We start from the raw sequence: 20,225 nt of genomic DNA on the forward strand, positions 1-20,225 counted from the left end.
GCGAGACAAACCAAAGAACTGTGGTAAGTGTTCTTCATTGACATTTAAATGCTGCCTAAGAATATGATCAGTGGAACTTTGCATAATTAGACATGACTTGATAGTATATATTCTGCTGGGCACAGTTTTCATTTAACTTTTCATTGTGTATTTCCCATTTCCACCCTTGTTTTGCATTTTGACCTGGTAATTTTTTCCATTGTTTTGATGGGATAGCATTCTCACTATTATGTGGCAGCTGGGCTCCTCTTTGTTCTCATATGGCTGTTTAAGGTTGACACTATCTTCCTAGCCCAAATATCTTCCTCAGAAGTGTCATTTGCTTCCTTGCCTGAGTGCTAATATGTAGGCCTCTTTAATAATAGCTTCCTCAGGTCCCTACATTAAACTTGGGCACTTTTTTTGGGCAGGATCCTACCCATGTGCGCTCTCCATACCAAAGCTCCCACCCACCTCCTTTCCACTGGGTTAGATATCCGGGTGCTTCTCTGTTACATGTATCCTGCAGTAATTATGGAACATCTTCACACTTGAGTGGATTCAGAACTAAGCATGCATGCCAGCACTATCAATAATACTGTATCAGGTCCTTCATTGCCAACAATACATGCTGCTCTATTCGGTTGGTGGATATACCCTCATCTTATGCTTCTTAGTGCTCATACCTCCAGTGGCACCCCGCTAACTCTTTCCAGTTGTAACCCTTTCAGTGTAATTTTTAAAGATTATACAGTTTGCAGCTTTTATCTGATTGATGGTGTGGCCCCTACTTGGGATTCGTAAATCTGTTATTCTTCGACTACCTCTGAAACATTCATCTTTATACCAGCACTCTAAGGCAAATCTGAGGTGTCACATCACTTTTTAAAGCTTCAAAATTGATAAGTAAAGAAATAAACAAATGAATAGAGCATAAATGTGAGTACACATCACTTGTGTAGTTTGGAGGTTAATGGAAGTTAATGGAACTTTCAGTTTGGCTGGTTGGAATTGTGCATTGGTTTTTGAACTCCAGCAGTTTAAGTTTATTTCTAAAGAAGGAATTGTGAAATAAGGGCACAAGCAAGATAAACAGTGTGATTGTGTTAATACTGTATGTATACAGACTGATCACCCTCAATACAGCAGTAGATATACCAGGTTCCTTTTTCTTGACTTGACAACTACCTGGTAAATTTACTGCTTTTTTTGTGTGCATTGAGTGTAGCACATCTTTGTTTTTCCGCTAATAAGTGTTTTGATGAGCAAGTTTGGTAGTATGATTTGTGTGTATTAACTTTAAAGAACTAGTTTCTTATTTTGATGCAATTATTGAAGTGCGTTATACTATTTTTCTCTTTCAGATCTTGAACCAGATGATTGTGCATCTTTTTATATTTTTAACGTGGACCAGCCTCAGACTGCAGGAAATCAGCCTATTGTTATCCCACGCCATGGAACACAGTTGCACTGTTCAACATTGTCTCCTAATCGATTTCAAGGTCACAAGAACTATGAAGGAGCTTGTGATATTCCAGATTCCAAATACAGTCCTCTAGGTGGTCCTAAGCCATTTGAGTGTCCAAGTATTCAAATAACATCCATTTCTCCCAATTGTCATCAAGGAATAGAATCCAGTGAAAATGAACTTCAAGCAAATGGACCTGAAAATGATTTTATGGACAGACCTTCTAGAGTCCAACTGTATCTTCCCCTTGAATCACCCTACAGGGAAGCATCTCTTAGTCCAAGTCCTGGCAGTAGCATTTCATCAAGGAGCTGGTTCTCTGATGCGTCCTCCTGTGAGTCCATGTCTCATATTTATGATGATGTTGATTCTGAGCTTAATGAAGCTGCAGCCCGATTTACATTGGGATCTCCTTTAGCTTCTCCCAATGGTTCTCCAAGAGGCTGTCTAGGGGACGAATCTTGGCATCCGTCCTTTGGGTTTGGTTCATCCTTGTCACCTAGACAGTCTCCCTGCCATTCTCCAAGGACTAGTATCACTGATGAAAATTGGCTTAGTCCTAGACCAACCTCAAGACCTTCTTCTAGGCCTACATCACCCTGTGGGAAAAGACGACACTCCAGTGCAGATATTTGTTATGCTGGCTCACTTTCACCTCACCATTCTCCCACTCCCTCTCCGGGACATTCCCCTAGAGGAAGTGTAACGGAAGACACATGGTTAAGCACTTCTCTGCATGCAGGGCAAAATCTAAGTCCAGGAATTTTACAATTTCAGTGCTGTACAGAGACGGACATCCCTCTGAAAACTAGAAAGACCTCAGAAGATCAAACAGCCAATTTATCAGGGAACATAGACCCCTGCTCTGAGGACCAAGGTAGTTTGTCACCGTCCCTTGAAACTACAGTTGGTGATGGGACAGGATCTCAGCATCCCCTGAAGAAAGATTTATCTGGTGAGCAGTATCTTTCTGTTCCGTCGCACTTTACGTGGAACAAACCAAAGCCTGGGCACACACCTATTTTTCGGTAAGTATCCGTTAAAGATCTTTATTTTTTATTTATAAATATATGCTTTTCTTTTCATGTGTTTTTCTGCGGTGTATTGTTCAGTGCTGTTTTTGCTATGTTTAGAACATTACACAATGTTGAATGTTCAGAAGTCCATTTTGAAAAATGTTTGCCCTTGTAGAGGACTAACTGAACATATCTTGTGCAAATTGCACCCCAACCCACTTAATTTGTAAAATGGAGATCTACCATGGGGTAGCAGATAATTAAAGATTGTCAGCTCTTTTTCTGTAAAAGTAATCCTCTGCACCTGAGCGCACACAGCTTCAGGAGAGATAAATACAGAGAGGGCGAACGGGGACACACATTTAGTTTACCAGTTCAGCTAAATTTAACCAAGTGATCAGTGGGGAAATTATAGATACCACAAACGGATTCCCTCCCATCCTGCAACCCGTAGAGCATAAGCATTTGAATTGTAGCTCGGATAGCTGACTCAGCTTGTAATCCTTCTGAGGTCATTAAACGGCTATTAAATTCGAAGCACCTGTTTTTACAGCAATTATCAGTAGCAGACTATGTATGCATATATGTATGTGTATATATATAATATATACACACACAATCATTTTTTTCACTATAAAAACAGAGGTCTTCAATTATGTCATTAAGGATGTCGTTTGAGACGCCATCCATGATCTCACAGAACATGTCATGAGTGATGTAATATATGAGGCACTAAGAAGTGCATGGCGGGGGCTCTTCTGGCTACAACTGTTGAATGTCTTCGGTTTTTGTTTTTAGTTAAAAATGTTGATGTTGTGACTGACATGTTCACATAACTATAACATTGTTTTGTCCTTTGTTTTTTTCAGTGAATATTTAATTTTTTTTTAAACAAAAACATATTTTAGTATCACTCCTAGCCATAATGTTACTTTAACCTTTGGTTTTTTTTCAGTGAAGTTCTAGGTTTATTTTCAACGTACAGTAATATTTTATTACCGTACGTAAAGCCAACCCCCCCTCCGGGCACACCTGAAGAACTGGCGGGAGGTTGTCCCCAGAACCTGGCCTGTGCCCAGGCCCTGCAGCAAGTCCCCCACAGGCAGTCAAACCCACACTGCACACACCTAAACTTACACTGCGCATTGCTGTGCACAGCAGAGGGTTAGCAACAGGTCAAACCCCCCGGAGGCAGCATAATTTCTTACTACTAACTTGGAAGGAGCAGAGCCAAACCGGTGGAGCTTGTAGGTGAATTTTCGGCTTGCAAACTCGGCATCAATTAAAAGGAATAACTGTGAACTCTACTCTTAGACCAGGAGATGAAAAGTAAACCTCTCGTTTTGAACAGTACTACAGAAGAGATTGTGCTCCAATAGTTCAATGATAACCTTCATCAAGGATTTGATTGTTTTTTCAGTGTGCAATTGTAAAGAAATCACACTGTCAATCAGCTTGGAAATGTCCCCCTGGATCCCCAACCACAGGGCCTAGGAGGGCAGGGTAATCCTACCCTGCCCTCTTATATGATTATTATTTTTTTTTAAAGTTCAGGACAAGTCCTGTAATAGATGACAGCAACATCTTTCTCATGTTGCTGGTGGTCAATCAGAGTATGTACTCCTGCTGGAGTCTGACCTCTGAGGGAGCAAGATGGCCCAAATGAAAAAAACTCCCCCGGCCAATCAGAATGCTCTATTTTTGAGTTGGCACTTGTGAGTCTCTTGAGCATCTCACAGACTCAACCGTCCAGATATACAAATGTTTTTGACTCTTAATTAAAAAAAACCCCAAAAAATTACACTGGGTACCCCCTTTATTCTCGGCACCCACTTGACCTAGCACCTCGAAACTTTCCATGCACAAACTAGTCAAAAAGGTGCACCTTTTTGGAAAATTGCATAGATTCATCAAATGAGCTAAATTTATTAGCAACACTAAAACTATTTTCTTGTGGAACAAGTGTCTGACCTAACTAGGACTACCCAGTGTAGACGACCACTTGGTAAAGTTTGTGTATGCACGCTCTGATGTGGGAGTAATATGGGTAAGAATACTACTTAATTTTCTTTATCTTCGCTGATCTCCTATTACCTGCTTTTCTTTAGTACTTTCTAGAGGCCCACAGGTTAGTTGGTGGTTAAAATAATGTGAAATTTAAAAGATGTTGAATCATTATTCAAGTTATATTTTACTTTGACCTCCAAGAAAGTTTTATTGGTTTTGGTTCAGAATTGAACTATTAGAATGTGTGCAATTTCCAGGCACAGATGGGAAGTACTGTTTATTTTGACGATGTAAAGTATGTGTATTATTTACATTGTTATCCAATTATGAACACTTCTTACTGTAAGCATTGCTATGGCATATTTATACATAATATGTCAAAATAAGCTTGACTTTCTTATCTGGCATATCAAAAGTGCGTTATTATTTTCTCCTTTTTTTATCCGTAGCATTGTGTTTATTTCTGTAAAGGCAGGTTTCCTCTTGTATCTCTGGGATCTTACTGCACTGGCTGTGGGTCTGTTCAAAAGCAATCACTCTGCATTCAACACACGTTAACTCCACAAGTTGGGTCATGCAAAGCAGACAGCTGTTTGCAGACACTGAGCAGTCAGAGTCTCTGCAGTTGCACTCTTCTCTTAGACTTCCCAGAGATCCCATGAGACTTCCCGGAGGGTGGGTACAGTCTGTAAATCCACCACCATGGCACTTTTCATATTCCACCACAAGGTTTAGTTAGACTTATGCTTAGAAATGTAGTTGTGCAGTATGAAGCATTGCACCTTATTTCCATCCTGCTTATTTTTCAGTACATGTACTTTCTCGGCGTTTAGCATAATGTAAAACCATGTTAGCAACTTTGGGATCATGATTCAGTGTACATTTCTCAATTTGTAATGTTGCATTTTCTCTAGGTTTTTGTCGCATAATAACATACAATGCATTGTATGTACTAAAGGGAAGGGCAACTGATAAGGATATTCGATAAGGGTCTACTCCAAGAGCTGATGCAATAATGTTTAGAATTTCAGCGGATATTGGAAATATTAAAACCCAGGTAGATCAGTTGAGGAGCTGGGCAACTGCAGTGTTAAAAATCAATTCATAAAATAGCTTTGTAGTGAGTACTCAGGCTCCATCACTGATGTCCCAATACATTTTCAAAATATGAGTTGAGGTGACCAGTCTGCCTTGTCATGTGATGCTTGCAGGAGGCTAGAAATATGTTTCGATTGCTAAGGATCGGGCTTTTAATTTGAGAAGTTTGCAGAAATCTGATAGACATCTATCCGAAGATTCTTACTTTAGAATTATCCCCAAGCTTCAGACTGGATGAGAAAAGTTTTCAAGCAGTACCTCTGAGCGCCGGTAGGTGGTGTCGTTCAGCTCTGCATGGTATCGTCCGCACCAGAAGTCACGTGCATGGTACCTATATAGGCACCACCTCGGTGCGTTGACATTAGTTCTTTCCTTTCTATGCCAGATAGTGCTCATCCTACTGAGCTACACCTCCGTCACATATTGACTGTTTTTGTTGGGGGGATTTTGTCAAAAAAAATTTAGATCTCTCCTGATGTATATTTGTCATCTAAGAAACCAGCTGGTTGCAAGCCATGTGCAGCCTGTCACCTGCAGATGTCTCTGACAGACCCCCACTTGGTGTGCTTGTGGTGCTTGAAGATGGACCATTACTCAAAGGCCTGTGAATACTGCTTCGCCATGCACCCCAAGGTGCTGAGGGAGCACTCCATCAAGCTCCTTGCCGCCTGACTTCGGTCAACTCTGCGATGCTTGAAGTCCTGTTCGCATTGAAGGACCCAGGACCGTTCATGCAGTCCGTCCTGGAGGTGGTTGTCGCACTCAGAATCGTTTTGGAAGTCAGGCAAGTACTACAAATTTAAGAAAGCCAAGGAGTCGAAGAGATCTTTTACTTCACCACATCCATCTTGTCTTCTGGCGAGAACCTGGAGCATCAGCACTCCAGGCCCCACCAGTCGGTGACACCTAAATCCAAGTACGTTCCACGCTTCCCTGATTTTGCCAAAGCTACCACGCCCAGCTGAAAATTTTAGGAGGCCATGCACCTCCTATTTGGGCGTCCAAGTCCCTCTGGAGCACCTTCGGCCTCATAGGTACTGGAGGGGCCCCTGATGGATCCAGGCTGGCGGGTTCTGTTTTGGCACCAGTCGGGCCCCATGGATCCCTTGCCGAATCTAGAGTGAAGCAGTCGGCGAGATCAATACCTTCCTTTATGCCAGCTCCAGTACCAATGCCCCTAGGTGGCGCTGCCCCCGTCATTATACCCAACTCCGAGCTGGAGAGATGTTTACTGACATCAACTACCACTGGACTCATGCCTTCCGGAGCAGAGCCAATGCATTTTTTTAGGCCTTGAGTGGGAGATGAATAGTAGGGGTCTGTGGACCCATATGGTTACCAGTTCACTGAAGAAGATATTAACAGGACAACTAGTATGAGGAACTGGTGAAGGCCATTGGGTTAGCCACCTTACCCAAAACTGGCCTGGTCTGTCCTCCTACTGTGGCTACGGAGGAGGGAGCGTCTTTTGTGATAGTGGTGCTTAGAGCAGCTAAGGCTTAATGCCTTCAGTTGCCCATGGTGTCAGTCAAGATGAGCATCTTGACAGATGTGCTTCAGCCAGGAATCTTCACCCTTACGAACCCATTCTCCCATTCAGTGAAGCCCTTACAGATGTCCCGGTCCAAACTCTGCATTGCAGCTCCTATGCATATGACGATTGCCCACTACCATCGTGCTTGCTCCTGGGATCCCAGTTTCCTCACCCAGCACCCCACCCTGAAGAGCTTGGTGGCCCAAGCCTCCATGCCCAATCTTAGCCTGAGTACGTTCCCTACCACTTCATCAGATAGGGAATCCAAAAGGCTGGACTCCTTTGGAAGGAGAACGTTTTCTTCCATCAGCCTTGCACTTCCTTGGGGAACATTGCCTGCTTTTTGGACAATTATACAATATGTAATGTGGTTGCCTAAGTGCTCCTCATGGTCTCAGAGGAGGCCCAAGCCATACTCGCCCACACTATTGTGGACTGGCGAGATGCAGCAAAGTTCACCATAAGAAGTGGGCTCGACGCCACTGACTCACTGGGCAGAGCGATTTCTTTGTCAGTGGCCTTGAGAAGCCACGACTGGCTGAGAACAACTGTATTTTCAGGCGATCTCCAGTCTTCCTTCATGGACATGCCCTTTGATGGCTTTCCCCTCTCTCGGAACGAAAGGTGGATTCAGCGCTGGAGCACTTAAAGGATAGGAGAGTTACAGCCAGCTTTTGGCCTTGTCAGTGGCCTTTTGCCAATCCCAATCCACCTCTGCCCCATTTGTGGACACAGAAAAGGTCACAAACTGCTTCCTTATCCTCTCAGCCACCACGACCAACAGGCTTCCCAGCCTTTTCCGTGGCTGGGGGTACGGTCCCAAAGACCATGTGGGAAAGGCGGCCAGTGGTCCAGTCACTCCACCCATCTCCTGACAGCTGCTGCCTCCAAACCTCTTTAGTTTTCCCTCCGACCACCAGGGGGATTCAGTGGGAGGCAGGATTTGCCATCACCTGCCCCACTGGTGGTCAGTGACATCAGACCGTTGGGACTACCACACCACCCACGTACTATCGGCTGATGGAGGACCATATCTCCTTGCTCCGCCAAGAAGTGCAGGCTCTCTTGGCCAAGGAAGCCATAGGAAGGCTGCCTGCATCGGAAGTAGGTTGTGGTTATTATTCCTGCTACTTACTGGTGCCAAAGGAGATGCAGGACTTCGTCCTAGCTTAGATCTGAGACTTTTCTACTTCTCGAGGAGAGAGAAAAAATCTGAATGCTCACGCTCGCCCAGGTGCTGTGCCCTTGACCCGGGAGAAAGCGTGGTAGCGTTGGACTTGTAGTACGCATATTTCCTACCTATCCACGTTAACTGCGTTTCACTGTGGGCCACAAGCACTTTCATTTTGCCATGCTCCTCTTTAGCCTTTCCAGCTCCCTCAGGAGTTAACCAAGGTGATGGCAGTGGTTGCAATTCATCTTCGGAGACGGGGGGCCTGTCGTCCCCTATCATGAAGACTGTCTGTTAAAGGCAGGTTCATCCCAGGCTGTTGTTTCCCATCTCTGGACTGTGTCAAACCTCCTGCTCTCACTGGAGTTCACTATCAATGTGCCAAACTCGCACCTGACCCCTTCCCTGTCTCTCTCTTTCTTCAGAACTGGTCTAGACACAGTGCAGTTTTGGACCTATCCTCCTGGGCAGCGAGTCCAGGATATTCAGGCTGTGAATCCAATGTTTCAGCCTTCTTCTTCGGCCTTGTGGCCTTGTGGCCTCCTGCCTCCTGCATCCTGATTGTTACTCTTGTGTGATGACATATGAGGGCTCAGCTTTGGGACCTGAAGTCGCAGTGGGCACAGAATCAGGGAAATCTCTCAGACATGGTTTAGATCTAGGAGGAAATTGCAAAAGATCTGCAGTGGTGGCTAGCGAACCCTGATTCCGTCCGTGGCAGACCCCTCTCCATTCCCCAATCAGAGCTTATTGTAGTGATAGATGCATCAATCCTGGGCTGGGGCGGCCACCTGGGAGAAGTGGAGATCAGAGACCAGTGGAGTCTGACCTCCACATCAACCTGTTAGAGCTCCTGGCAATGTGCTCGGCACGGAAAGTTATTTTTCCTTCGATCAGAAGACTTGTCATGTATTCCTATAGGTTCTGAATCGATCCCCCTATTCCTGACCCTATTCTAGTTAAACAAACCAACAAGTTAACTAGCAGTCAGCCCATGAGGCAGAAAACCCCCATGATGCAGATACCGTTATCTGACGCAGTCACACTACGGCACAGGAACATGTTATCTGATTAGGTTATAACGCTTGCTATCTAATTAGACAAGCGATATTCCTCCAGCCCCTGATAAGGCATACGGAGTTCTCATAACAAATCAAACCTATGACAACCTGGGCAAAACCCTGCGGCCATTGTTTTGATTTCACCGAGAACTTTAGTAAAAGAATGTGCTAACGAGCAAATCGTATGACATCTTTATTGACGTATCTATGTCCATCCTTACGTCAATCTCGGCACCTTAAAGGTATAAATATTACCGATCTTGCCATATGCAAACACACGCGTGGTGACGAGACGGAGCAGCCATACTTGCCGAAGCCAAGAGCAGAGCAGACCCCGCTGGCAGTAGCCCCGCCTTCCTGACGCGCTGAGAGAAGCTGCTTTCTCCTGCCGAGAATCCAGCACCGGCGTTTCCGGGTAGCCCTCGCAGGCAGCCTGGAATATCGAGACCAGAGAGAGCGATACCATTCCTCATTCATCCTAACTTCCAGGTACAGAACTGAATAACCCCTCACAGAGAATTCTTTAGTTATTCACTTGGCAAAAACAAACTTAACTTAAACTGTAACTATCTATTCCCGCCCTCGTATTAGACTTAGGTCAGGTACACGGGGTAGGCGTATCTAGAAACACCAGTTGAGTACGTTTAGTCAAATGTATATGTGTATGTAATATATTTTATTCATTTTAAACATCTTATGGCTTAGAAACCATATCAATGTTTTTACAGTATTATTTTATACTGCTGCTCTTAATGTATGCACTTTACTTAACTATAAGTATTGCAATAATATCGATCCATTTCTCATGTATGAGAAAAGAGACTGATCAATAAATAACACCTTTTTATTGAACACGCCCGTCTCTTCCTTTTCTCTACATTCTGATGAGACTAAGAATGCACGTACTGACTGAGTAAAATAATTTGCCTTTTGTTCACACGACTCTCGAGATTGACTCTTGATTAGGGGAGAGCAAAGTTGTCATGTTCTATGGTTGTCAGAAACTAAATCCCTTCTTGTCTAATCAGGGAAGTTAAGTCCTCCTTGAACATTCGAGAAAGTTTCTAGTGAACTCTGAGCTAAGCTGGCAAACCCAAAACTTTAAGTCTAGTATCGACAGTAGTAGACCTAGTTAACGTCTGGCCTAGGCCTTTACTGCTGTAGGTATTATTCCAATGCGCAGAGCCTATTGGGAAGATAGGAACTACACTACAGACTAGTGCAGGAGTTTACAGACAAAACCACCACCATGTGGTATTGCAACAAACAGTGCGGGTGGGGTAGTGGACTATTTTTCAAGAGGCCTTGCGTCTTTGGTTAATGGCTGGCACCTCAAGGCATTTCACTGGTGGTTCAACATCTAGTGGGCTTTCTGAACACCAGAGTGACTAACTTGCCCACAGATGCCTTGCGGATCACGAGTAGCGTCTCCATCCAGAGGTGGTGCATCATGAGTGGTGAGAACCTGTGCACTCTGCACCTCATGCATGGAGATTGAGCGTGACAGTTCACAGCATTTGACCTTCCTCCCAAAGTCTGTAGCGTTATTCTGGCAGCCAGGCGTCCCGCCACCAAGTCTGTATATGCCTGCCATTGGGACAAATTTATGTCATGGTGTGTCTCCCACAACATTGACGCGCTTTCTGCATCCCCATCTCGGTACTCTTGTTTGCATTATCTCTGGCCCAGCAGGGCGTTGCCCTGGGCACAGTTAGGGGTTACCTTTCTGCCATCTTGGCATTTTCGTGGTAGCCAGACCAACCCTCTCTCGAAGTCTCCGATAGTGGCTAGGTTCCTTAAAGGCCTTCAACATATGTTTCTCCCTGTATCATTCATAATGTCTCAGTGGGACCTCAATTTGTTTCTTACTTTTTTCATGTGTACAACCTTTGAGTCTCTTAGCAGTTACCCTCTCAGGTTCTGAACCTCAAAAATTGCCTTCTTCGAGACCATCACATCGGCCAGGAGGGTCAGCGAGTTACAGGCATTCTCAGCGCATCCTCCTTACATCACTTTCTATACAGAAAAGTGCATCCTCCCTTCCAAAGTCTATGACACCATTCTATGTAGGCCAGAGCATCACCCCGCCTACTTTCTTTGCTCCGCCTCATCTATCCAAAGAGGAGTAGAGACTCCACCATCTGGATCCTAAAAGAGTGCTGTCGTTAAACCTTGCTGCAGGAGAGAATTACAGGTGGACTATGAAGGAGCAAAAAAAGGTAAGGCAGTACAGAGGAGATGCTTTTAGCGATGGACACTGCGTTAGCGCCCAGCGTCCTGGTTTTGGACATCTGCCAGACAGCAACCTGGGCATCACTGCACACACTCACCAAGCACTACTGCGTGGACCGTCTGGTCTGACATGACGGGCACTTCGCACAGCCTGTCTAATCTGATTGATGCTTGCTATGAGGTTTAAGATAAGGAATCTGCGGCTAGAAGTCTTTCAGATGAATGTTACTTACTTTCTGCAATACCATATTTAGTAGAGGCTCTATATAGCCACAGATTCCTTACCAACCCTCTCATCCTCCCCGCTCTATGAAACAATTGTGGTGTAGGGAATGCTCTTTCAAGGGCCTTAGTCTGTCACACCAGTAGTCCGTGCTCATCGTGGCTCTGTGCTCCTGGCGTGGAAAGCTGTTAAAGTAAGTGCATCAGTGCCCTTAGGCAGCAATTACTTCTGGCATGGGTGATGTCATGTAGAGCCGAACTATGCCACCTACTGGTGCGCATGGGTACTGGTCGCCTGGAGATCATTCAAAGGCAAGGAATCTGCGGCTAGATAGTCTCACCAGATATGGTGTTGCTTTAGGGAAGTAACTAGTTCATTAAAGTCTCTAGAAATAACAAATGGTATGATGAGTGATCAAGATGTCTATAATGTCAGGAGTAAACAATTTCATGATGACCAGGGTGGGGATGCGGTTTACATTTATCCATATCGCAAGTCCTCCTTATAAGGTGCTTTCTCATTTCAAACTTCTATTTAACAACATCTACATTTAGAATTACATCTCCAACATAAGTTGTGTCAAACATTCTGTCGCTATTGGTTATGCATCTGTTAAACGTACAATCGCAGAAGACATATCATTATTATTTAAAAGAAAATTCTTTTAATTTATTTAGAGTCAGCCTATTTTTCTGAGGTATGCTTTCCTTCAGAAGCGGTAAGAGACTGAAGTAAAATATTTTAGAAAAATTGAGAGAGCCTGGCATGCTCTTGATAAAGCAAATACAAACCTAGCTCAGAAGACTAGTGTTCGAGGCATGTGGGCTGCTGAATTCATATCTGTGCATAGATCGCCGCCTAGTGTTGGGTTAGGATGATTGCACTTTGTTGTCTTGGAAGAGTCTTCGAAGTATCACGAGATAGGTGACTCCTCCCCTGGACTACAGTGCGCATGGGCATCTTCTCCATCCTCAGATTGTTTTTTCCCGCCATTGGGTTCGGATGCTAACTCCTATTCTCCAACTTCGGAATCGAAAATAAAACTTTTCTAAAGGCCAAAAGGCCTTCGACTTCGACGGTGTTGTTATCGCTCGGTACCTCTCCACTCGATCCATCTTTCCATCTCGACTCGGTCGTCGACGCGGGCTGTTGGGCCTTTTCGACGCCACGTGATCCTACCGTCGATGGAAAGAAGCCCGTTTAAAAGGTGCCCACAATGCCACTCCAAGTTCCCACATACTGACAAACACTCAGTATGCAACAAGTGCCTTTCCCCAGACCATAGGGAAAAAACCTGCCCAGCCTGCGCCCAATTCCGGTCGAAGAAAACAATACGGATCCGACGGGCTGCCAGGCAAGAAATGCAGCGACAGGCACTGGAACCGGACAACATCTTCGATGATGACCAGGAACTACCGGACGCTCCAGACTCGTACCTAGAGATCGTCACCGTCTCGGACTACTCGGACTCCGATGACGAGATCCCATCGGGGAAAATCGTGAGAACACTGCCCACGACACCAACTACCCTGTTACCAAAGGCTCCAGTCGAGGCATCGCCAAAAGGCCTTAGCCAAGATCCTAAAAAAGTTTTGCCAGCTCCGCCATCCGGCTCGGCTCCGAAACCGAAACCTTTTGAGTCCCCCGGGCCAAGTACCATCACCCCAAAGAAGGTTCCAGAGCCAAAAAAGGGCGTCGAACCGAAGAAGGCCGTACAGCCCAAAAGCGTCGAGCCAAAGAAGGTAGTCGAACTGAACAAGGGCACGCAGCCAAAGGGCACCGAACCGAAGAAGGTCGCCGACCCGAACAAGCCTACTGCTCCAAAAACCGTTGACCCGGCAAAGGTCGCCGACAAAAAGGGTGCCGTACCAAAGCCCGTGGCACGGCCGGAAAAACCTACCGACCCAAAGGCAAGTGCTCCGTAGACACCAGTCAATCCGAAAAGACAACATTGACTCGGAAAAGGACACTCAACCCAAAAAACCTGCGGAGCACAAAAAACGTGTCTAGCCTAAAGTTCCGGTCGACCCGAAAAAAGGGCCCGAGCCGAAGAAAACAAAAGTAGTCGACAAACAAGGTGTTACCGACCCAAAGAAGTCTAACACTCAACCTAGGACTGTAGAGGAACACATCACCCTGCTCCAACAAGTGGTGAAATGCATGCTGGAAAAGGGGGCCATAGAGCAAGTCCCTTTCCACCAGCAAAGGATAGGAGTAAACTCCCTATACTTCCTTATTCCCAATAAGGACGGTTCCCTCAGACCAATATTGGACCTCAGACCCCTAAATCAATATATTCTATCGGAGCACTTCCATATGATCACACTACAGCAAGTGCTCCCGTTGCTACAACAAGGAGATTTCCTAGCAACACTAGACCTCAAAGATGCGTACTTTCACATACCCATCCATCCAGCCACAGAAAATATCTCAGGTTCACAATAGAAGGTCAACACTACCAATTCAAGGTTTTGCCCTTCGGGGTTACCACGGCTCCAAGAGTGTTTACAAAATGCATAGCGACAGTTGCAGCACATCTCATAAGGCAACACATCCATGTGTACCCTTATCTGGACGATTGGCTAATACAAGCAAAATCGTACCAACAATGTGCAAAACACACGTCTCAAACACTTCAGTTGCTACACAGCCTAGGGTTCTCAATCAACTACCCAAAATCGCATCTGCAACCATCCCACACACAGCAATACCTGGGAGCCACTATAAATACCTCAGTGGCACAGGCCTATCCAAACTCAGCAAGGATAGCCAGCATGCAGATACTCATTCGCAAATTTCTGCCGCAACACTCTGCCAGCTCAAATCTTTATGCAACTCATAGGCAGGATGGCCTCCTGCATATTCATTGTCCTTCATTCCAGACTCCAAATGCGCCCATTACAAGAATGCCTAGCGCGGCAATGGAACCAGGCTCGTGGACAACTAAAATACCTAGTGTTGGTAGACAGTCGCGCTCACAACTCTCTGCAGTGGTGGAACCCACAAAACCTTTCCAAGGGGCGACTGTTCCAAGAGCCGGTTCCACAACTAGTACTAACAGCGGACGCATCACTGACAGGCTGGGGAGCCCATCTCCTTCAATACACAGTACAAGGGCTCTGGACAAACAAACAGAAAAATCTGCATATCAACCAACTAGAGCTGCTAGCAATATTCCTAGCCCTGAAAGCATTGCAGAAATACTTGTACAGCAAGACGGTGTTGATCCGGACGGACAACATGACCGCAATGTACTATATCTAGAAACAGGGAGGAACGCACTCTCCACAGCTGTCCCACCTGGCACAGAGCATATGGAAGTGGGCGATTCCCAAAAACATTTTTCTCCTAGCAGAACACCTTCCAGGGAAGGACAATCAGATTGCCGACCTGCTCAGCAGGCACTGCCAACAAATACACGAATGGGAGATTCACCCCCAAGTTCTCCAGCCATTCTTCGAAGAGTGGGGTCACCCAGAGGTAGACCTGTTTGCCACAATAGAAAACTCCAAATGCCAGTACTTTGCCGCCAGGTTCCCACATCCGTTGTCACAGGGCAATGCGATATGGATGAACTGGTCAGGCAGATTTATGTGCGCTTTCCCGCCGCACCGCTGATGGCACGCAAACTGCGGCAACACTCACCCACGCTAATCCTAGTTGTTCCCACATGGGCGAGACAACCATAGTACATAACGTTCCTAGAACTTTCAGTAGTTCCTCATCAAAGACTGTGCCTTGCTCCCCATCTTCTAACTCCGAACCATGGAGAAATAAGACACCCAGATCCCAATCAGATGAACCTAGCGATCTGGCTCCTGAGGTCTTAGAGTTCGGATACCTTAACTTGCCCCTTAATTTGCCCCCAGACTGCATGAACATCATTAGGGAGGCAAGACGACCAACCACACGAGCGTGCTATGCAGCTAAATGGAAGAGATTTGTTATTTACTGCAACAATAACCAAATCAACCCATTAGACGCTTCCATACAAAACATTATATGTTACCTGCTGCATTTACAAAGATGTAACTTAGCATACTCTTCTATACGACTACACCTTGCTGCTATAGCAGCATACCTTCAAAACAGGCAACACCTCTCACTGTTTAGAGTACCAGCAATCAAAGCCTTCATGGAGGGTTTAAAAAGGGTCATCTCTCCGAGACACCCCCTTCCCCAGTCTGGAATCTAAATATAGTGCTTACCAGATTCATGGGACCTCCTTTCGAACCTCTACACTCATGCGAACTACAATTCTTAACGTGGAAGGTTGCATTCTTAGTTGCCATTACCTCACTCAGAAGAGTGAGCGAATTACAAGCACTAACAATTCAAGAACCTTTCATGCAGGTACATGCCAACAGGGTGGTTCTTAGAACCAATCCTAAATTCATGCCTAAAGTTGTATCCAATTTCCATATCAATCAATCAATTGAACTGCCAGTATTCTTTCAAAATCCACAGTCAGTAGCTGAGAGCCCTACACACACTGGATGTAAAAAGAGCTCTACTTTATTATGTGGACAGAACTAAATCATTTAGAAAGACAAAATAACTATTTGTTGCTTTTGCACCACAACACAAAGAAAATCCTATTTCAAAGTCAGGAATAGCCAGATGGATAGTTAAATGCATTCAAATATGTTATCAAAAAGCAAAACGCACTTTAACCGTCCCCCCAAGAGCACACTCTACAAGGAAAATGGGGGCATCCATGGCTTTCCTAGGAAACATTCCTCTTGAAGACATCTGTAAGGCAGCCACATGGACCACCATACACACTTTCACAAAACACTACTGTGTAGACGTGCAAGCAAAACGGCAAGCTGCTGTAGGCCAGGCTGTCCTCAAAACTCTTTTCCAAACTGCTGCAGCTGGCACAGGTAACCACCGCTAGAGGAGATACTGCTATACAGTCTATGCACAGATATGAATTCAGCAGCCCACATGCCTCAAACGGAATATGCTACTTACCAGTATGCATCTGTTCTTGGCATGTAGGGCTGCTGACATTCATATCGCCCGCCCTCCTCCCCGGTGCCTGCCGCAGCTGCAGCATTATCTCTGGCATGGCCATCTCCTACTTTACTATCGCCATCTCTGCCACAATGGCGAAAAACAATCTGAGGATGGAGAAGATGCCCATGCGCACTGTAGTCCCGGGGAGGAGTCACCTATCTTGTGATACTTCGAAGACTCTTCCAAGACAACAAAGTGCAATCATCCGGACCCAACACTAGGCGGCGATCTATGCACAGATATGAATGTCAGCAGCCCTACATGCCAAGAACAGATGCATACTGGTAAGTAGCCTATTCCTTCGAGTCTGTGCAGTTGACACCAAATCAGTATGACTAGATATCAGAGCTTTGAAAAAACAAGATGCTCATCAACAACATCTGTTTGAATTCAGTGAGAAGTGTAGCAAGTTGCTAGCAAGACATAGAACTGCAACCCATAAAAGTACATCAGACACATCAAAGTGGATCGTAACATTACCAGGATGAGAAGATGATTAGATATAAGCCAATGGACTATTTATTGCCGTTTTATTCTAACTGGCTGTAACAGAGCTCTTATTTATGTAATCATTTGTGTACCACTTTCCCCTTTTATACTTTGTCTGAGAATGAACAGGAAATCTATTGATGGTCCAATTAGCAGAGTTGAAGAGGGTGAGAGAGCTTCTAAAAAGAGAACAGCCCAGGTCGCAGTGGTCTACCAGCATCATTTTGGAGAGTAGTTATGCCACAAATACTGGAGCCATTAACACAAACGTATGCATAAAATCTTTAGTGAACTCCAGGTTGAGACTTCCAGGCAGGAGGCATCTCTCTTATCTGGATAACAGACAAGGATCCAGGTGTGTGTGCACCTCTTAAATACTTTTCCTGTTGCTGAATTGTGATAGCAAGAGTCCCTGCAAACGTATTGTAATCATCCTTCAAAATGTAGTGGGTAATCTCATGCACGAGGCCCAAGAAGGTTTACTCCTTAACTGATCATTTTTACCATAACATTGCAGCCTTTTTGACTTGTGATTTGTCAACTTTCTTTCTGTGCCCTCTGATGCCATCTTGTTGGACACTAGGAAGACTTTCAACCTACAGCAATAGGACTAATTATTGGTGGTCCTTGAAAGGTTTGAGTCTCCAGCTAGTTTGGTAAACATAATAGAAACCTTTTTCTTTTTATCCTAAGTCTTCTGTGATAGTAAATGGACAGCTCAGTAAGTCTTTTAGAGTAAAGAGAGGTGCCCAGCAGAGATGGACTCTTGTTGCCCCTTGCTTTTTTGCTTTCTTTATTGAGTTGCTTTAAGCCGCCTAAACAATGTGAGGATACCGCGGTGTCTGTTATGCCCAGTAACGGTTAAGATGAAGCTTAACATTTTGATCTGTACTGACAGCCTTTTGAAAATTACTAATACCACCTCATCATATTTCAAGTGATGAGTACCGTATAGAAATAAGGTATGTTCTCAGGACGCATAATTGTTAATTGGAAAACTGAACCTATTTAATTGCGGGTTTATATAGCGCTAGGAATCGACTCCCGGAGGAGTATCTCCACGCTTCGACTGCTGGGGAACCCGTCCTAGCTCACCCTGAGAGATGGTCCCTGATGGGTATCTCTAAGGTGCGACCAAGCATCCCCGGCGGTCTGGGGGGCCGTTGTGAAGATGAGGCAAGCTGATGCCCAGAGTTGCAGAGTGTGGTTTCTGACTAGAGTAGGCACCGAGGCGAGAATTATCGAGTCCGCTGACCCTGGTCCACGACACTGCCGCGTCGGGAATCGAACCCTGGTCCCGGGCCGTTCTCTGCTTACGGGTCTGCCGCCTCTAACCAGTGAGCCACACTTCTCCACCTATGGTATGAAATATCTGGCAAAGTCAACGAGGATGGGGATTTAAGTTGCAAAATTGATACATTTGGGGTAATAACCATGAGGGAATTAAAATAATTATTTTATTAAGCTCTGTCAGCAAATGGTTAGACATAAAGAAACCTCTAGATCAAAACAGGCTTTCCTGTTATCCATCAGTGGTAGGTTTACCTGTGCTAAAATGGTAATTTTACCCAAGTTATTCTTTTTCCAACGTTTGTCATCCAATGTTTCAAACGAAATCTTTATACAAGTACAATCTTGGATTGACACCTTTTATCTGGGCAAGCGTGATTCCTAATGTTTGAAGAAAGAAAAAAAGCTAAGAGTGGGTTTAAATACTTCTCATGGACAGACTTTAGGCATTACTACTGAGCGTCTAGGTTAAGTTTAATTCAAGTTTTGGTTTCTCTAAGACTGTGCAGGATACAAGTATTATCTGATAGGATGTTCAGCTGTCGCAGGCTTTAAAATTAGACTGTGGCTTGGGTAAATGTGGATTTTGCATCATTTAAAATATTTCCAGACTCATCTTTGCAGAAGTCCTTTTTAATTTTTGTCTGATTTAGTACAAACAGTGTTTTCCTTAAGGGTATTATTCACTCTGCAAAAATATTTAGGAGTCATTTTTCTTGTCTCCTTTATGATCAGAGCAGTTTTTGTTTGCTCTGTTCAAATGACTTAAGTAAAGCTCATTACTACTTCACTCTTTTAGTTGTGATTCAAAATAAATAATCTCATATAGTTCCTGAATTTGCCACTGAGCTGCTCTTAGAAGATGCAGTCAGACAACTGAATGTTTTTGTTACAACTTAGATTTTAAACTCTGGTTATCTACAACTGAATGACCTTTACTATAATGCAGTATCAGCATCTTTGTCTTTTTTTAATTTACACCGCACACGCACTATACACCAGCTAAGATGTTTATGGTTCTGTACATAAAATAATGCTATTCGGGATGTAAAGTTCTAGAGGCATTTATGTGCATTGGTTCTCACTTTGATTTCATGCCTGGCGCTTCTAATATATGGACAGATTTCATGAACAGAGTGAATAAATCTTTATATTTAGAAATAAAAGCAGTGATATTTGGCCTCAACAGGAAATTGAGTGTTGATGCTTAACAATGTTACAGTTGATAACTCTGGCAAAAATAAGAATTTAAAGTAAACCAAAATTTAGGAAGGTAGTAAGGATAGTTTAACATCTGAGTAGTGCTGAAAAAACCTGTTGACCCTTGAATTTGAAGACATACTAGAAGCCATTAATGTGATGCCATCAGGTAAGACACCATACCCCAATACATTTCCACTAGAAAAAAAAACTGCATTATTTCTAGCACCATGCTTGTTGATCATGTTTGAGAAAGCCCTACTGTCTAGTAAAGTGCAACATGATCTCCCTGGCGCCATGATCATGGTCATAAATAAACAAGGTAAGCCCAAATGTAAGGTACCTCACAGGCATAGACTAATTAAAGATATACTAATTAATTGGAATCAAAATTGGTTCATGCCTGGCAGGGTAGCGAGACATTGCAACCGGCGG

At 44.4% G+C, this 20,225-nt stretch overlaps 1 protein-coding gene across 1 annotated transcript in view; it reads left to right on the forward strand.

Moving 5' to 3' along the window:
- Window positions 1–20,225, forward strand: part of NFATC3 (nuclear factor of activated T cells 3) — a 934,632-nt gene that overhangs the window by 315,626 nt on the left and 598,781 nt on the right. The window contains exon 2 of the mRNA XM_078669777.1: window positions 1,344–2,475. Coding sequence (XP_078525903.1) covers window positions 1,344–2,475 — 1,132 coding nt within the window. The remainder of the gene's footprint in view (window positions 1–1,343; window positions 2,476–20,225) is intronic.

This window comes from Lissotriton helveticus, chromosome 12 (assembly GCF_964261635.1).
Source record: "Lissotriton helveticus chromosome 12, aLisHel1.1, whole genome shotgun sequence".
Classification (NCBI taxonomy): domain Eukaryota; kingdom Metazoa; phylum Chordata; class Amphibia; order Caudata; family Salamandridae; genus Lissotriton; species Lissotriton helveticus.